Raw genomic sequence first — 20,136 nt, forward strand, 5'->3', positions numbered from 1 at the left:
GTGTTTTGTAGTAATTAAGTTGAGCAAAAAAATTAAGTGATCTCTGATTGGTAAGTTATATATTACGTTTCATTTCTGCGAGCGTAGCGAGCAAGCGGTTTTTGGGAAAATGTAAAATTCGCCTATTTGGTCAATTACTGTTAAAAGGGCATCCTTGTGAGATGTTGCCAGCGAATCACGTGCTCAAACTTTTGGAAATTTCATGTAGGCCTAAAATGATAAAAATTATATTATTTACCCAGGGAAGCCACTTCAGTTCTGAAAACTGTTCTCCCAGCTATTATTATTATTATCCGTGTTTGTTACCAAAATGAATAATTTTCATTTTCGGAAATACGAACCTTATTCAATTTTCGGATTAACGAACCTTATTTCGTTTTCGGATTAACGAACCTTCGGAATTACGAACCTTATTTTGTTTTCGGATTAACGAACCTTCGGAATTACGAACCTTATTTCGTTTTCGGATTAACGAACCTTCGGAATTACGAACCTTATTTCGTTTTCGGATTGACGAACCTTCGGAATTACGAACCTTCGGAAATACGAACCTTCGGAATTACGAAGCTTCGGAATTACGAATGTATGCAAGGCCCTACAGGCTGCTAGTGCATGTAACATTGTTTTTTGGAGGATACCTAGAAAATATTTTTGATAACGTATCATTACATGATTCTCAATACATGTATAGTACGAATTATCATTTCCCTCCATTGGCTAAAATGTATGGACGTTAATGAATGCAGTCATCATATTGATCGATTAGCCTAAAAATCTTTAGGTGATTCCTGTCTGATCTCGAGTTTTGGACCTATGGTTACAGCATTTGCTGTAAGAGAAACATTTTTAGATCCCGAATAAAATTAAACAATGCCTTTATAGAGCTGTGTATCAAAATATTATTGTGTGGAAATTTTCCATTGAGAGCTTGATCAATGAAACAAACAAAAAATGAAATTCGACGGCAGAAAGAAATGAAGATAAACTTCCCTACAAGGTTTGCCTTTCAACAAATTAGAGAGAAATGATGATAAATGACATTCGTAATTATGCCCTGTGGTGAATCCTATACATCATCGTCAGTTTATATGAAGATACAGTGAGATATAAAATCATCCCAACTTGAATTACAGGGGACAGTCTTACAGACTACTTTTACTGGAAATGTTTCTGCCAGGCAATCAGCTGTAAGGAATTTAATTAGACCTTAGAACTTAGCATGTTCCATATATATGTGGACATTGATTCGGAAGGGTCCGCCACTGGACATCGATCCTGGGCGATGGGGACTGCTTCGTTCCAAGTTGTGTCCTGATCATTAAGATCTCTTTTAATTGTCCCCCCCACCATGTTTGATGCGGCCTCCCTCTTTTCCTTTCCCTTCCTCCTGGTTTCCATGTAACATCCGTCCTGACTGTGCTGTTTCCTGGCATCCTTACAGCACGTGATCAAGCCATTTCAGCCTCCGTTTTGCAAACTTTTTGTTTGTTTGCTTCCTTACATCTTCATTTGTAATGTGTTCCCTCAAAGATATATATATATTAAATATCAAGGAATTTAATAGCTTGTAACAATTGTCAGTAAAAAAAGGGACATCAACAACATGAACTTAAAAATTAAATGAATGACATTATGGGCTTGTCAACCTTGAACGGAAATGCGATAAACATTACAGGAAATTAGTGATCCTTTTATCTTTGATTTTATGACCCATATATTATTGCGAGGCCAGGTGTTGTGAACTCGCCCCACAAAAAGGTGGTTTTCTTTTAATACTTTTTTTTAGTTGGTATTAATCTTGGTTAAACAGATAGGTATTGTCATAAAATTAAACTGTCTTTTGGAAGATAAAGTGGTGCTAAAAAGTTAGTGAACCCCTGCGGAAAATGATCATATTTCAAGTGTTCTGGTTCTGCAATGTTTTAGATATCTAATTGTGAAGTCAGGTGATAAAATATTACATTCAATAAAGTTTTTTTCGCTGGGCTCACCCAACATTGTAGTGTTGTTGTCTCCATTCAACACTCCGCATGAAGGTGGGGATCACTTACTTTATAGCACCACTAACTGTGAGTCTAAACTTTGATGATGATGTGTGTGTGTGTACATATATATATATATACACATCCGCATGCCCATGAACAGACGTGTTTTTCACGACTGTTTCAGTAATGGATTTTGAATTCTCTTTTTTTGTCACATCATGGGCACTGACGAAGAGTGTGACTTTACCTTTCATTTTTTGAGAGCTATGCTCCTTTTAAAATCTACGATTTTATATCCACGGCATTTACTAAACCTTTTGTGATTATTTTATATATAGATAGATAGATAGATAGATAGATAGATAGATAGATAGATAGAAAGATAGATAGATAGATAGATATAGAGAGATAGATAGATAGATATTAACTTAAGCCAATAGGCACGGAAATTCGGAACATTGTTCTCGATATGATTTTTAAAAGTGAATATTGTTAAGGGGTGGTGAAAGCAATGCGAACTACATTCAACGCTTTGTGATACTTTGTATCGCTAGTATTAAACATGAATCATTTTATGTTCGAGGGGCTACAGTATTTTGGGGGTTAGAAATTCAAGACGAAAACAATGAGAATGTTATTTTAGGATACACAAAATTAACATAAATTTGAGTGTTAAAAATTGTTCAATAAAAATTTGATTAATATGTTCATCCTCATATCTATATGTGTGTAACAATCTTGTAAGTATTTAAGGAAATTGTATAATTAAATAGAATAGAATAGAATCAGTACATACCAGTGAGAAGAGTTCGATGGTTTGGTGTAAAGTGGCGACCTTATGCCAGTTGAAGTGACGTAACATGGCGAACTTCACGACGTTGAAGACTGTCTCCGGTGGGAACATCCTGAAAAACTTCGGAAAGAGATCTCTCTCGGATAACTTTGGTGAGGCCGAAGAATACGACAGCTGAAAGATTAAATAGAAAATTTAAAAAATATGGTTACGTATATGATTTGGGCTCAAAACATTGATCATGCGCCAATTCGGCACATATTCTGCAAAAAATGTTTAACAACAGAAATAATGGCAAGAATTAAGGAAAAGGCGTATAAAAATCTATCTGTGGATAGCCGAGTGAAAAAAAAGAAGTACCTTACATTTAGATATTTGATTCATCGGCTTTCTCTTTTTGAATATTAACATTGTTTGGAGACGATAGATATACTAGTTGTTTTGTGTAGGTGTACACTGGTGCAGTACAAGACCATCTGTTTACCCCTCCTCCCCCTGAAGTATAATAAACATGTACAAGAAAAGTGGTGCCTGGAGTAGTGTAATCAGAGTCGCCAAATAGTAATCATAATCAACCAAAGATATCGTGCTGTTTGACTTTTATTTCCCTCCCTGTTTTCGAAAAATGAAAATGTTCGCTCTTCAGGGAGTGAATTTCTAAATGGTAAATTTGGAGTGAAAATGTGCGTTTGCGTTCCCTTTTTTTTTTTTACAAAACGTCACTCAAAATATAAACAGGGTTTAAAATAGAATTACCTCATAAAACATAAATAACGGATGCCCTTTTTGCAATATTCAGACATAACTGAAAGCATTACCATGCAGCATACTTCAGTTTTATATTTATAGTTTTCAGCAGTATTCTGGTCAATCATTTGATCTTTTCTCAGACTAATAATGGCGATGCATTCCGAATTCTTGTTAAGCCTGATGAAGAAAAGTAACAGTACATTATGTTCCCTTTTGTTTTAATGAACACACACTTCTTATACCGACCGTCATATTCCTTTCTGGTTCTTAATTCGAAACCATTTGACTTGTATTTTTTGTTATTTACTTCTTCAATATAATTAATATTTACAATAAAATATCAATCATCACACCTTTTCTTTTAAGATGACCTATATTTTGTTTCGTATCCCACTTTATTTTTTATTTTTTGTATACATATCAACTTAAGCATGCTATTTCTTTATCTGAATTTTCATGTGTGCTTTCACTATCGTGGATGTTTACATGTACTTACAAGTCTAGGTAGGGGAGGAAAGCCTACATGCTATAGTAGCTTATTTTACTTTTCCTTTTCCAGGTAACCTGGGGGCCGTTTCATAAAGCTGTTCGTATGCAAAGAGCGACTTTAAGAACGACTGGTGATCCTTTTTTATGCGCTAAACCATCGCCAATGAATATACCCTTTACCACAAGAAAAGATACAAGTCGTTCTTAAAGTCGCTCTTAACTTACGAACAGCTTTATGAAACACCCACCTGGACTTTCTGTAGCTATCCTTGTTCCGTCTTTGTAATCATGTAAATTGCTTGTAACTTAATCTTTGCTGAAATGCCGAACACAAATAAAATGACAATAGGCCCAGAAAATAATAATTTTTAGTTGTAAACATGCAACATGCATCATTTTTTTTCTGTTTTTATTGGTTTTCATAAAATAACGGCAAACTCGCCTGTGTTTCCATCAGTCGACCGATATCAATATCACATCTAGGTCAGGCGAACGATATCTTGACAAATCTGGAACATACTTTTATTGTGCTTATGCGAAGGAAAACAAAACATGACAGAACGATTAAAAGATATTGGAAAGAGGGTCAGCATTTGCAATGGCCTTGTTTGATATGGGTTTCTTACAAACATTACGATTTATGCGTTGGTGTGCTAAAAATTTTGAATATCTGATACAATCAACTTGATATATAATTTTACACGTAGCTTTTTTCAAACGTCAGCATTGAAATTGATGGGATTTCGCAATGGGTTGGCAAGGGGGATGTAGACCTTTCTTACTGCTCCAATGTCCTTTAAATGTTCCCTTGCTTACTTATATATATAAGAACATAATTTATCAGGGTTTCATTCAACATCTATCCCATGAACATATAATAAAGGATGAATAACATATAATACTGGACTATTTATTAACGATCTTCCTAATTGCTCAGATGAGTTGAAATTTATTTTGTTTGCCGATGATACCAACATTCTTTACTCAACAAAAAATTACTTATCAATAAACAATTTAAATGACAAATTAATAAATGTTTCATACTGGTTTAATTGTAACAGATTATCATTGAATGCTGAAAAGTCTAATTTAATATACTTTCATATCAAAAAATCTAAATTTCATACAAATATTTCTGAACAGCTAAAGATAACAATGAACGGCAAGATTATCCAGAGAGTCCACTCTGTTAAATTTTTAGGTATTTTTATCAATGAAAACATGTCATGGACTGATCACATTATGTATATTGCAAACAAAGTGTCAAAGGGTGTTGGTATCATTGGTAAACTGCGAACAGTATTACCTAAAAATATATTGAGATTGCTTTACAATACATTTATTTTACCATTTTTGACTTACTGTAATGCTGTTTGGGCAAACACTTACAAATCTAAGTTGAAGTCCCTTTTTTATTACAAAAGAGGGCTGTTAGAATATGTTCTTTGAATTCATACTATGCCCATAGTAGACCCCTGTTCAAATCACTCAAAATTCTTAACATTTATCAGTTGAATAGATATTGCATCTTGATTTTACTGTTCAAACATAAAATTGGGATTTTACCTTGTTTACTTAATAATATGCTTTCATTAAATATGTCGGTACATAACTATAATACAAGGAATAAAAATAAATATCATTTATGGGCAGTCGAAAAATCCTATCTGCTATTTTCATTCAGTCATAAAGCACCAACAGTTTGGAATGACCTGCCAAGTGATATAACATCAATAAAGAATTATAATGCATTTAAAATAAGTATAAAGGAGCATTTAATCAGTCTTCAACTTGTGTAGATTTATTTTCCACCTTTTACCTTTGTGTAGGGTTTGTTTGGTTTGTTTTGTGTTTTTCTTTTTGATCTTGTGTTTTATTGTGGGCAAATAAGTTTCTTATATTTTACTTTGTCAATTATATTTTGTCTAATTTCTTTGTGGGAGGTTATCTTGACAAACTCTACTTTGGGGTTTTTATAATTTCCCTATTTCCTCTGTTTAAATGTTGACTTATTGTATACATTGGTTTACATTTGCTCAATTATGTATTTTATGAATTTTTATATTGTGATTTTTATTTGGAAATAAATGAATTGAACTGAATTGAACTGAACTGAACTGAAAATAGGTAATCCAGTAGAGGTCATCCGTACCTGGAAAAGTTTTTAAGTATAAAATACAAGTTTTTTTTTGTTTGATGTGCGTTCTAGATGGGCTCTGAAGTAAATCTAGCTTGGTTGCCACCTTGGCAACCTTGGGCACTTTTTTTAAATTGGATTGGAATAATCATGTAACTAGCATAATTTTTACATGTAATATACAACTACTATAAAACGGGTCTAAAACAAGAAAGACTGAACACATATAATACTATTTTTCCCAGGGTTCTTGTGACAAGGAATTAATTCATGTTCTTATCTTTTTATTCTTAGGTAAAGCAGTCATCATAACCAGAGTAATTAAAATAACGAGCTAATTAGCATAAGTGTAATATAGACCGTTTTGTGAATGTATATCCGGAAATCCCCGAAAACATAGATAATACAGCTCATAATTGGTTTTCTATGACGATGAATTCATTTATGACTCATGTTCCTTTTTATACAGTATGACTGTCGTAATTAGCATAATTTCACTAATCAACAGAATGTGTGTAATATACATGGATGTCTTTGTCATTTCTATCCAGAAAGCCCAAAAGCATGAATAATGCAGCTTTTCTAGAGTTTCTATGATATGGAAATCAATTATGACTCTAGTTTTCCTTTTAAGCCAATAAAGTAATTACCATAATTAGCTTAATACACTATATGCTTAACATGTGTATTTCTTTGTCATTAATGTCCCCAAAGCCTGAAAACATCAATAATACAGCTTTTCTAAGGTTGTCTCTAGATGACTCTAGATTTCGGCTTTTTGGTTAATGTAATCATAATTACCGTAATAGGCTAATTAATATTCATATGCAATCGGCCGGTACATTTCTTTGTCACGTTATTATCTACAGAGCTCGGAAATATGAATAATGCAATTATTCTTAGGTTTTCTATGACGAGGAATTAATTTATGACAATAGATTTCCTTTCTAATCAATGTAATCATGGTAATTAACATAATTACAATACTATGCTTATGTGAAATATCAAGATTCTTTTGTTGCTGTTTTAATCTAGTAGACCTAAACATGAATAACAGAACTCTTCTCAATGATTTCTGTGATGAGGAATTAATTTAAGACACTGATTTTCATTTCCTTTCAAATTTATCGTCGCATTAAAGCTGCATTAACTTCAAACCATCAACAAACCTTGTACTTAAACAACTTTTCCTGGTCATGTACATGGCCTATGGGCTGTCTACTGGACTACGGGGTAGAAGGTGGAAGAATAGGCGAATAAATGGAGCTTTTGTTAAAATCTAGGGGTATGATACACACAAAATAATGAATCGTTCAATTTTCTTATGATAAATATCAATGGTAAGCACCTTGGCGTCGGGGTTAAGATTCTCAGAAGTCGTGTGTTCAAATCCCACTGCGGCCTAGCTAGCGTCCTTTGTCAAGGCATTAATGCACACTTTGCGACTGTTCACCAAGGTGTTAAATGGGTACCTGGTAGGATGCAAAAGCCTATGTTATGTACAGTGGCGTTATAAGCCAACAATTTTGAGGGACCAGATATGGTTTATGGGCAAAATTCCACAAAAAGTTACGAGCGAGCCAGAATTTCGACATTTTTATCACCAAAGTTTGATTCTGTGATTGATTTTGACATATTCAGAATAACATCATATTTTCCCCCTTTTCTCTTTCCTTTCCTTTTGTTTTCATGGTCGTGGAAAACTGGGGGGGGGGGGTAACTGTCCCACCCCCCATCTGTGCGCCATTGGAAATATCACTAGCAATTAAGCCTTGGAACTCTTGTTGGGGACGCTCACCATGCGGAGATAGTACATACATTGTGTGTGGGGAAAGCAAGGATTCGATGAAAATGGATAAGACCTTAGAGATAGTATAAAAATGATGATGATACCACTACTACTACTACTACTACTACTACTACTACTACTAATAATAATAATGATAATAATAATAACAATATTAACAATAATAATAACTATTATATTATCATTATAATAATAATGGTAATAATATTTCAAAGTCTTATATGTCCAGCCATGTAAAATAGGCTTGCAAACGTTCGTAAGATTAATTCTAAGCATTTAAATTACGGTGCACTTATCTTTAAGCATGTACGACCTTCCACGTATAATGTAGGGTGTTATCATCTCTTGCCCAACCAGTATACGTGGTGTGTACTTTATCGACCTATTCAATCTAGATATACAAATTATAACCAAAAGATCTGTGTCAGTATATATATAATCCAATAAAGAGTTGGATAACCTTCACGCATCGGAGAGAGAATAGCTATGGTCATTCTTAGATACATCCCTTCCCCTGTCAAAGTAGATAAGATAAAAACTGATAACAGCAAGACATTTGGCGGGAAGACGGGAGATGATTTGCGGTGAATATGAGTATGAGAAGATTATAAAGAATCTTTTTCTCTTTAGAAACTTTCTGCGAATTTGTGGTTTCTATAATTACGTGCTACACGTGTCGTTCACCTGCCTTGATCGAAACCACGTAGGAAATATAATAATTTCTGAAATGATAGTCATCCTTTATTAGGTCAATAAATAAATTATTTTACAGGAGCAACAGTTATATAATAATATTTTTTCCCCAAAGCGATTAATCGTTGGATGCGAGGTAGTTCTTCGCGTATCGATTGTGTTCAATTTCATTATTCACCTACTTATTGTTTCATTCACTTTTTAATGGTACCATAAAAGTTTGTTATAAAATGTATCCATTGATTAAGTCATTTTTTTTCATTTATTTCAAAGTCTTGCTAATTCCCAAACATCATGGACTAACTAAAACATATCTTGGACCATGCACTGCAAAACTTGGGTGTTAAAACTAACATCACTTTTGGTCTTTAGATGACCACACCATGAGGTATCAGAATAACACCCTATAAAGAGATGGAACCTTACACCAAATAGTGTAAAGAAACAACCAAAGGTGTTGTAATAAGCCAATATTTATTGAAGTAACACCTGAGTAAAATGACTGGTGTGGTTTTCTCTATGTACACCAATCAACACCACAGTTTTTGCTGGTTGCTAACAATCGGGTGTTTTCGCTCCACAATGCACGACAGATTCAAGATCATAGAAAATGTATTGTCAAATACCCTTCATGACAAAGAGCAACCAAGAAGTCTTTGTCGAAAATAAGTAAACCAAAACACAGTTTCGTCCTGGACACTGAACACGCGAATATTTGCAATTTTTCGTCTGCTCCGAAACCTCGGACGAAACTACTGATCCGGTTCACCAATTTCGACAAAGACCTCCCAGCTGTTCATTGTCATTTGACGGGCATTTTCAATAGATTCACTCTGTTCTTGAATACGCCATGCGTCGTGGTGCGAAAGTCCCGATTAAAGCAGAGTGAAATATTTCTTGGACAGGGGGGGGGGAATTAAATTTGTCGTCTGACAAGATGTCGAAACTGACAACTACGTCATACGCCCCCAACTTGTCCTTGGCTTTGATTGGCTGAGAAGCACCGATATCGGACTGAAACTGTCAGATAATGACAACTTGTAAGTGCTGCCAGGCTTCATGAAACCAGAGGTGAAATGGTGCCCTGATATTCTGAGAAAAACAAGCAATTATATACTCCTCGTACACTCAATTAGGGATTTTCTTTTTCTGTTGCAAGATATGAAATATGGCGTTAATAGGCATATTTTCTGCAACTGGTAAGTTAGCCTAGCTCAGTCTTTAACCATTTTGTATCGAATAAAAGCAAGTTTGCATAATGTGTCTTTTGTAAATCATTACGTTGAGAAATAAGCTTGCGTGAAAAAAAAACACACACATCACATTTTGTCTATACATAGTAGCAAACCAAATTAGAAAAAGTTCTTCCTTTCAAAAGTGAGTTGAAAGTACAACACTGACAAGTGGAATATTGTGTATTTTAACAGTGTGCAGACGCAAATAACATCAGTTTCTTTCTTTGAAAATACAACAACGAAATTCCAGTCCATTTTCAACGTGGGCAGAATTTCTTCCAAGAATCTATTAAACCCAAATGCAAATCAATTATCCGTCAGATTACATTTCAATACTTTGAACCGTATGATATTGTAGTCGATCAAATAACTCGTGTTTTTGTTTTTCATCTTGAAATTGAAATTTATGAATTCACACCATATTTTTTTTCATGAAGTATAATTATCATTTCACAAGGGGACGATTGATAATAATTTTCACGGTTGATATTCTCTATGAATAAATATATATGACCAAATTATATTCTTTATATCACACGTTGGCCGTTCATACACGAACCAGTGTTCTGAAGGACATGGCTGGAAAAAATATCATATGTTTTCAAAATGCCTGATATTGTTGTATTTTTTCCCCTCACAATATTCATCTTCGTGATGTTTTCGTGAGGACCAAAAATCAATCAGTTTCTCAACGCCCATCAGGATGCATTACATCCTTTTAATGAAAATCATTTCAAACGGATGAAATGCCGAGATTGAGTTGGCTTTCATTCAGATCTAGGTCAAAACCGGCAAAACGCGAAACACTGCTCCGAACATCCAATATCTTATTTGATTAACTGTACAGGTTACAAATAACTCAAAAGATGGAATTCACTCCTACATTCTAATCTAATATAGCTCTGCCCATTTCCTCATCTTCAATTTGACCCTGATTTGACCACTTGAAATATCGGAACTATAAAGTGTATCAGGCTTATTCCAAATGGAGAGCGTATTGATTTTAACGCCATCTATGACCTTCTCGTCTTCCCTTACATAAAAATCTGGACAAACAGTTGGCAATTGTTATCCTTAACATGCCGTTTTTAAAGGCCAGGGAAAAAATGTTAAGGTGAGGATGAGGGAATGTGATGGGGGGGGGGGGGGACTGAGAGGTATATAATCATATCAGTTGTACGACACTTCGACCAAACACCCCTCTGAAATTCCCGTCTTCCCCACTTGCTACGATATGATGGAAACAGAGGGAGTTGTTTTCGTCCATCGATATCTTGTTAACCAATATGATCAAATGTCTTACGAATTGCCCTTGAACAGTGTGTAGCAAAGTATATGTGGTCGCATGTCATAAGGTGGTCCAATTTCGCGAACAGGGTAAAAATGGTCAAAAATTTAATTTTTTGATATGTTATAGCTATTACCATTCTCTAAATAATGGAAAAGTTTTAAGTCTCGAATACTTTTATTTTTCCTGAAAATGACTAACTAACAGCTAATTATTACATAGACGTCAATGTAAATGTGAATTTTGAAATGTGTTTTTCTCAAATTGGACCTGCTGCACATAAAATGGTGTCAAAAGTTAATGCAACATTGGATCACCCTAGTAAATTGCAGTTGTAATCTTGAAACATCAATAATTAAATCTGTACCAAAAATCGAATAATTATCTATTATTGTTGTATGCATATTAATTATACTAATTAATTAACAGTATTTAATTTCACATTTTTGCCCCCAAAATACATGTCACTGTATTTATATGCTTGGCAAAATGACAACATCATGGGTAGAAATGTTTGTTGCAATGATACACAACATTTGTACTAAAAATTAAGATTACAAATTAGATAATTAACCAAATCTCTCCGGTTTAGTAATTGATTAGGTTGCGGATCAGAGCTGACATACACATGTATTCCATTGCTGCATATTTTCAAAATTGTCAAATTTTTATGACATTTAGTTGTTCCCTGCTTTAAAACGCCCAGAAATATGAGGATAACAATCATATTACATATTATAGTAAGTTGTTAATTAGGTTTAATTAATATTTTATCATTTACCGCATCCACCGGCTCCGCCACCCCTGTTACTTCAAACTTAATGTGCTATAGTTTTTGTTCCTGATATTGTGTTGATCTCATTCATAGTTATATATTTAGCCTATAGTTCTAGCTTCAAAATGAGATATGACCCAATAAATTTGGTCAAGATGCTGTGATGTAGCAACAATTTATCCATGGCACCGTGTGGAAAATTGTTCATACGCCACCCTTTTTGCATACCCAACTTATGAAATGCGACCACGTCTCTACGTCTCAACAAATGGATGATCCACGTTCATATCCTTCACTCTTTCATGTACGAATACAAGATATGTTCCCTTCTCCTGATTTAAATCAGGAATTTGAATGTATTTATCGCCTTGCTAACCAGTAAGAGAGGAGGGGGGCGTAGGATGCCATGTCAAGATTGTTTTTGTTGGAAATGCGACAATGTCAACACATCTGGGGCCTGTTGCATAAAACTTTTTACCTGAGAAAACTCCGGTAAAAACTGAAAACTAAGGTTATTCTGATTTCTGCCATTGACTTTAACACAGGGCAAAAACTCCGGTAAAAACAACCCGAGTTTTCTCAGGTAAAAAGTTTTATGCAACGGGCCCCTGGTGGGTGTTTCATAAAGCTTTTCGTAAGATAAGAACGACTTTCAGAACGACTGGTGATCCTTTCTTTTGGTAAATGTTATACACCACAGGCGATGGTTAAGCGCGTATGACAGGATCACCAGTCGTTCTTAAAGTCGCTCTTAACTTACGAACAGCTTTATGGAACGGCATCCCGGAGAGAATGGAGGAAGCCCCTCTACGAAAATCTACATCCACGATCAAGGAATGTACATTCTTGAGACGGGTCATATTCATGGTTCAGCTAATTGGTGGGGTTGTGTTGATAGGCCTAGGAGGGATGGTGAGTTTAGTATAAGATGCGGACGGGACACAATTGGACCAGTCGAGATCTCTTGGCCAGTTGGTGTATACTCATGGAGATGCCAACATCCTTAGGCGGCGTTAAAAGAAAAGTATTTTCCTGAAGCAGGTGGTATTGTGCAGAGGGCCCGTGTATGTTCATGGAGATGACAACACCCACAGGCGTTCAAAGAACAGCATTCGCCTGAAGCAGGTGGTTTTGTGCAAAGGGCATATAGGAGAAGGGGGTGGGTGCATTGTGAGATGGGGATGAGACACTACGGACTACCAGTCAAGAACTCTTAGCCGGCTGAAGGGCAACCATGATGATATCAATGCCCACAGGGGGTCAAAGAACAGTACTCACCTGAAGCAGGTTCCACAGGTGCGATGCTTGCGCTGTTGGTTGGGTAACTATCGAACAGCCTGCTCCAAGGACCATGATCTTTGTCGTAGTCTTGTTGTAGAGTTCTTTGTACATTACGTCGGTCCCTTTGCCACCATTACACTGCGGGAGACAAGAAAATTATTATAAATTACCAATTAAGTATTTTCAGCAGTCTCCAGCAGTATTAGGCCCTACTTAACAATTGTGAAAAGTTATTTGATTTTGATCGCTTTCAATAACAGTCAACAATTAAGCTGTTGAATTAGATTCATCGTATATTATGGAAAAAACAATCAAATTACATTTCACTACATTACAGGATCCTGGAAACCATAGAATGGGTACAGTCATAATGACCCAGATTCGAGTTAAGTCATCTTAGGCTCCACAAAAAGCCTTTCGTAATTACTAGATCTAAGATTTTAGTAAAAGCAATTTTGTGTAATAAAAAAATAAGCAATTTTTCAATATCGAAAATAATGACCATAACCAACAGACAAATAATTACCATAATAACCACCAGCAGACAAGGAGACAATAACCTCCCTTCCCATAATTTCCTAACACTTAACAAAGTTCACTGACGTTGTGCCAGATCCTGTAGATTGTACATCTAAGGAGCACCCTACCAATGACCGGTTTTGCATCTTTGTTCCAGACTTTTTTTGCCTTTCAGAAAAAATATCCATTTCGCCCCCAATAAAATGAAACAAATGAATAAATAAATAAAATTGGTGTGTATGAACCCAAAACCGAGACATTACTAGAAAGTGGTCATTGTGAAAGCTGGCAATATGTCATTTAGACTCGAACGGCATGCTATATAGTCGTTCGAAACTTATATGGCGATTAGCCTTGTGCGCATCAGTCGCAAAATACCTCACTGAAACATGCTATCATTAAAAACCACCCATTAGAATCAAAATAAAATAAAGTTACAATAGTGAAAACCACGCAGCATAATCGAAAATACAACGGTTTTCCGCCAAGAATTATTTTAGTTGAGGGCCAAGGAATGCGGTTACACGATGTATAAACCAATCGATTCTTGGGTGCGAAGACATCGCTATAAATAGGAATAGAAATCTTTAAATACTTCGCAAGTTTCACACTTAAAATGTTGGGCAGCATACTGTCCACTGTGTTGGGTAATTTATGTTGGTAAAACATATATATATTCTTGCCAATTATTATCCTACTGATCAAATTCCCTACTTAATTTGGACAGATTTTAACCAATGGTTGTGTGGACAGTATGTTGCCCAGGGTTGACTAAAAGTTGGGAATTTAGCCCACTATTTTAAGAGCGTTGAAGAGAACCAATAAAAAGGCAAATGAATATTTATTTGAATGGAATTTGCACCCCTTAGTGGCTCCGGTAATCTGTTCTAAATCAGAAGTACGACGTCAGCATACTGCACGCAGTATATGACAAACGAAAGCGGATCTACGTCACGTCATGGACGTGCTAGCCACGTGTTCGTCCGTCATGTAATTATTTCGCGGTTAAAAGGTGTTTTAGGGTTCTTTCCCAAGGGTCATTTAGAAGATTACACTCAGCATAATTACGGTCATCGTTGCAATGTAGAACCAGTGAAAACAACGATTAATTGGACAGGATACTTAGTACTGAAGATATATGTTGGTGCGAATCAGCAAAGGTTCAAATTTATTGTTTAGGCCTGTAATATATATGTTTATTCAATTAATGGTGAGCTGCATATAATTACGTTGTCCTTAAAAGTTGTTTTTCATAGTCTATAAAACAACAAAAATAACCACCGATGTTCCGTCAATCTATTTTATAAATTAAGGTTTTTTTCTTTCACTGCAGTCTGCAATATTTCACGTCCCTTTCAAGAACAAGCCTGAAAAGCACACGCACAGTCATTCTGACAACTGTCCCTCGGGTATAACTCAACGAAGATGATATCACACCACTCGCTTTCAATCAATGCTGGGAATTGACGTACATAACTTTGCCACTGTGCGTATACAAGGCGATTTACGGACAATATAGTAGCTCACTCGGGTAATTACTAATATATGGCATACCTAGTTCTCACTGGACATCACGTTTCGCGCCATGATTGAACTCGTGGTCTACATCGTAGAGGAATCGTCTAGTGATCGTGCCAGATCTTATAAAATATTGAGGTCAGTCCTGGCAATCGCTTTGATTGTAGAAAACAAAAGTTAGAAGGCACGAATATTTTCGCGATCAGTTATGAATGGCCACTTATAACGGATCGCTAGACGGTGCAGTGGTGTCATCAGCTTTTTTGAAGTGGTATGAAGGGGGGGGGTTATAGTATGTACTAATATACTAGTAGTATGTATAAGATATCTACAGAAGATATGAATATAACAACACCGATACTTGTCGCCCTTCTTACAAGCCCTATCCCATGCCGTCGGTCCTTTTTGTCTGAAGGGGGGGGGGTGAAAAAAGTGTCAACGCACCCCTTGCCTCCCTGCGGTTGGAACGAGGTATTAACAAAATATATTGGCGATTATTCAAACTTGTTAAACGTTGTGCTGTTCACACAGTTGATTAAAGCATCCGAATTTAGAAATTTGCAAATTGAAATGATTGAAGATAGTATTGTGACTAACTTCAATGTTTATGTACCTATCAAAATAATCAGACTAGAAAACAAATGTGTATTTTCCGTTCTTGCCTGAAAAAAAGTGACAAATATATACGCCGAAATTATATCGTTCGCCCAAAGTGAAAATAACATCACAATGTTTTTCAACCCAGAGCACACGGAGAAATTTAATTAAAAATGACTTCGTGTGAAATTGCTTCGTAAAACGATACATTCGAACACCAAGAAACGTCCCATACTAAGACAGAATGTAGACTTTATCTACCCAAAATCTATAGTGAAATTCACTGGTATTCAACAAGTAGACTTATAATAACTTCTATAGAGGGAGTCGGTTGGAGCCATATGGGTGAGTCACAAATACCCATTTTTCTATTAATCAGCAAATCATTTACATAAAATGCATTTAAATCTTGTGCAAAAAAGGGAACAATGCACTTATTAAAAAGGAGTAAAAGTTCACCCAAATTTTTGGTAAAAAGGGGGGCAATCTTGTGTGTTTGGTATTTTTTTTTCATATTAGGCAAAATGCATTTTTTTTGGAGGGGTACATTTCAGTTCAACTATGGATAAAATGCATATAAACAGTATTCGGCATTATTTCACACAACAAAATGTATGTTCCCCCTTTTTAAATGATTATTAGGTAAACCTTTGTGTGCTTGAGTTTTGAACAATCTTTCATTTGCGCAGACAAGCTTTGTTAATAAAGGCTCTTACCTACTCCTTGTGTCAATAATTATAGGTCCTACTTATACCGTGGATCAAGCATGATAATCTAATTGTTCAAGTAAAGTCTATATTCAAATTATCGCTACCCACAGAGAGTACATTCCAAAAATGTTGAAAAATCCGTCTCATCGACAATTTCAGAAGATATTTTCACTGCTAGAATCTTGGCATGTACATTTTCATGAGCCATTGAATATTGCAATCTGTATCCTTGTAATATTTACAGCTACAGGAGACGTTTAATTAAACTGTTCGCAAGTTATGCATTTACTATACCAGTGGCGTACAGACAGAGGAAAGTGGGGCGCTTGCCCCCCCCAAAAAAAAAAAATAGATAAATATATAAATAGATAAGTAAATAATCACTACCAATAAAAAAGAGAAAATGAAAAAAGGGAAATGAAAGAAAGAAGGATGAAATATAATATCTTGTAATATTATGTCAAATCTGTCACATAATTGGATATTTGTAATAAAAATTTATAAATCTTAGCTCGCTCACTTCTCTCACTCGCAACTTTTCATATTTTTTTCTCGATACGGCATGATTATCTGGCCCTCTCAAAATGTTTGGATTATTACGCCATTAACACCTACGATTACGTTTTAGTCATGTGTATAAATTTGTATGTTAGTTTATGACCAGCTTTATTAAAACAAAAACGAACAAAACAAAACACCGGGGACAGCAACCAGTTCAAGCGATTTCCATGATCTAAATCGGAGCCGGTGTACACGAGAGGTTAAGGAGGCAACCCTAGAAGATGTTGAAATGAAGATACTTCCTAAAGTGGGTGTATGATGAGGGGCAACTCTAGAAAGGCCAAATCTCTCATCGTTTTTGGCTTTGAAACTGTACCCCAGTGCAAACATGGCGAAACTTGAAAGAGAATGCAGTTAGACGTATTCTTCGATTCACGGAGTGCTTATACTATCTTTCTGATATTTGCCACCATTTAAAGAGATCTCAGAAAATAAAAATAAAAAAAAATAAATTTTACCGTAGAGTGAAACTCCTTGGCTCAGAATGCGTCACCTTTCCTGAATTTTAACCAAGTATGTTACTAAACAAATGCCTCAGTTCTGCATAACAAAATAAATTCGATAATTGCCTTTCCGGCATTTTCAAAGAAACACTGTATGAGTAGTCAAAGAGAGCGATTTAACCTATCAAGATTAATTTTAGGTAGAAAAAAATATTTGTAACAGACCTCCAACCGCTTTTCCAGAACTCAAGTTTTATTTGTCAATTATTGAATTAATGAGCCATTACTTCAAAGAATAACTAAATACACGGAGATCTTAATAATAAAGGGCGATTATCAACATTCTTGAAGAGGGTGGTGTAATTAGCGTAATGCGCGCGCCGCGAGCACTCCTCGCGATTTAAGTAACAGTAACAAGCTAATAAGTTAACGTTTTCAGATTCCATGACAAAGGTTAATAGAAGGACCTTCAGCACCATGGTAAATGCATTATTCTACAAATTATTACTTTATTTATGCTCAAGGAAAAGAGAAACTTCTGATGGTACAGCCCTTACTTATAATCAGAAAACCTTTGCATGGATTAGATTTATCACTCCAAACGCCCAAAGGTTGTCTGATTATAAGTAAGGGCTGTAGTTCCAGAAGTTTCTCTTTTCCCTAAGAATAAGTAAATTAAGTAATAATTTGTAGAATAAGGTATTTATATGGTGCTGAAAGTTCTTCCATTCTACCCCTTTTGCAACCGAACTCTTCATATCTCTATGTTTGAGTCGTATCTAAACATGAGGTCGCAATATGTCCAATATAATAAATCTATTTCTGGGAAAGAACGCGTGTCTATCGGAGTACCTCAAGGATCCCTATTAGACCCACTACTCTTTCTGGTCCTAAATAATGACTTGTCTAATGCAATAAAGAACGGTCATGTTACAATGTATGCCGACGACACGACATTATTTTTTATCAGGATCCGATGGAGATATAGAGAGTATGAAATTGGCTTAACAAGAATATGTAATTGCTGTGAACCATTTTTTGTTACAGTTAAATTAACTATATCTCAATGTTGAAAAGACAATTATGATGATACAGAGGTCAAGACAAAGAATGAACAAGTTTGTCAGGAAATCTGAAAACTTTACCTTTGGGTGTTTGGAATGCTAAATCTAAACCATGCAGAGGTAAAGATGAAATGGATTCATCTTCTGTGTACTTGTGATGTATTCTATGTCCTTCCATGAAACGATGTATTTACTGTGATAAAATATTGGGTAAAAGTACGAGGGTACTTATGTGCCCAACCAATTTTGGGCAGCATTTTACCCAATGCGGGAAGCATATTGTCCAGTAAGGTTAAAAAAAATAAGCAGCAGTTACTTTAGAATGGGGAGAATTTGCAGCACACTGGATAAATACAAATGCCCAATGTTGGTTGGACACATAATTACCCTCATGGAGCATTTTTGTTTGGCAATTCATTTCGATCAACTGGTTATAACAAAAATTGGGCGATTTTGTTTTATACAAGTCGAATGTTTGTCGTTTATTTGCCTTTTATGGAGTTGTTTCTACGAGTTTGGCTTGTATTTTTAATCATTGTTCTGCAATTATCATCATTGATCAAATATTAATCATCATCATAATTATCATGATAATCTTTTCCTGCCTATTCCTGTTCCTCATTGGTCTTGTCGTCATCCTTGTCATCATCGTAATCCTAAAATGATTCATTTTAACATCCATCAGCAACCCCATCAACAACAGCACCATCAAATATTACTGATCCTTTTCACCCTCAGAAATATTATCATTGGCATCATAACTCGGCAAAATTATCCTTTATATTTCATCTAATTACTTCAAAGTAACTTATATTTCATTTAAAAATATTATGTTATATAGTAATATTTTCAGTTATTTAATATATAACGTAGCATGTGAGTTACTTGAAATATTAATGAATTTGATTATTCTAATTTTACATATTCACAAATTGATTTTGTTTCTTATTTTCTTTGTCCTATGTATCTTTGGAAATATTTTTCATTAATTTTTGTAGTTCGTGTATACATGTATACATAAATACTGTTCGTCAGACATAATTTTAATGTTTTTTTCGTTTGTTCACAAGGCCCCTTTCTAGACCAGCCTATAAGTATAAGTATAATGGTAGCTGAATACGGATGTTATCATCAATAAACGAATGAATTAAATATACACAGAATCCTCCACCTTTAAACGAACCTGGTTCCACAATTCTAACAATGATGAGCGTGGTGATGATAAGGTATTAAGGTATTTGTAATTTTTTAATCATCATCAATACAATGAATTTAATAGTCTTTACTTTGTATATCTAGATCACTATTTCCGTTTCCATTTGCTTCATTATGCTGTCAATCTGATAAGTTTTATTTGATTTATATGAATTCGTACTATATAATTATGTGGAAATGAAAGAAAGAGTTGAATTGAGTTGATTCACAAAGCAACAATTTGGAAAGTGTAAAAAAAAACAACCGAAGGTGTTGTAATGGCACCCATGTATTGAT

At 35.0% G+C, this 20,136-nt stretch overlaps 1 protein-coding gene across 1 annotated transcript in view; it reads right to left on the minus strand.

The window, feature by feature from the left end:
- The window catches only part of LOC121418653 (gamma-aminobutyric acid type B receptor subunit 1-like), a 50,958-nt gene extending 37,590 nt beyond the window's left edge, over positions 1–13,368 (minus strand). Inside the window, exons 1-2 of the mRNA XM_041612634.1 lie at positions 13,231–13,368; positions 2,782–2,952 (exon numbers count right to left, since the gene is read on the minus strand). Coding sequence (XP_041468568.1) covers positions 2,782–2,952; positions 13,231–13,344 — 285 coding nt within the window. The 5' untranslated portion in view covers positions 13,345–13,368. The remainder of the gene's footprint in view (positions 1–2,781; positions 2,953–13,230) is intronic.
- Between the last annotated feature and the right edge of the window lie 6,768 nt (positions 13,369–20,136).

This window comes from Lytechinus variegatus, chromosome 1, assembly GCF_018143015.1.
Source record: "Lytechinus variegatus isolate NC3 chromosome 1, Lvar_3.0, whole genome shotgun sequence".
Taxonomy (NCBI): Eukaryota; Metazoa; Echinodermata; class Echinoidea; order Temnopleuroida; family Toxopneustidae; genus Lytechinus; species Lytechinus variegatus.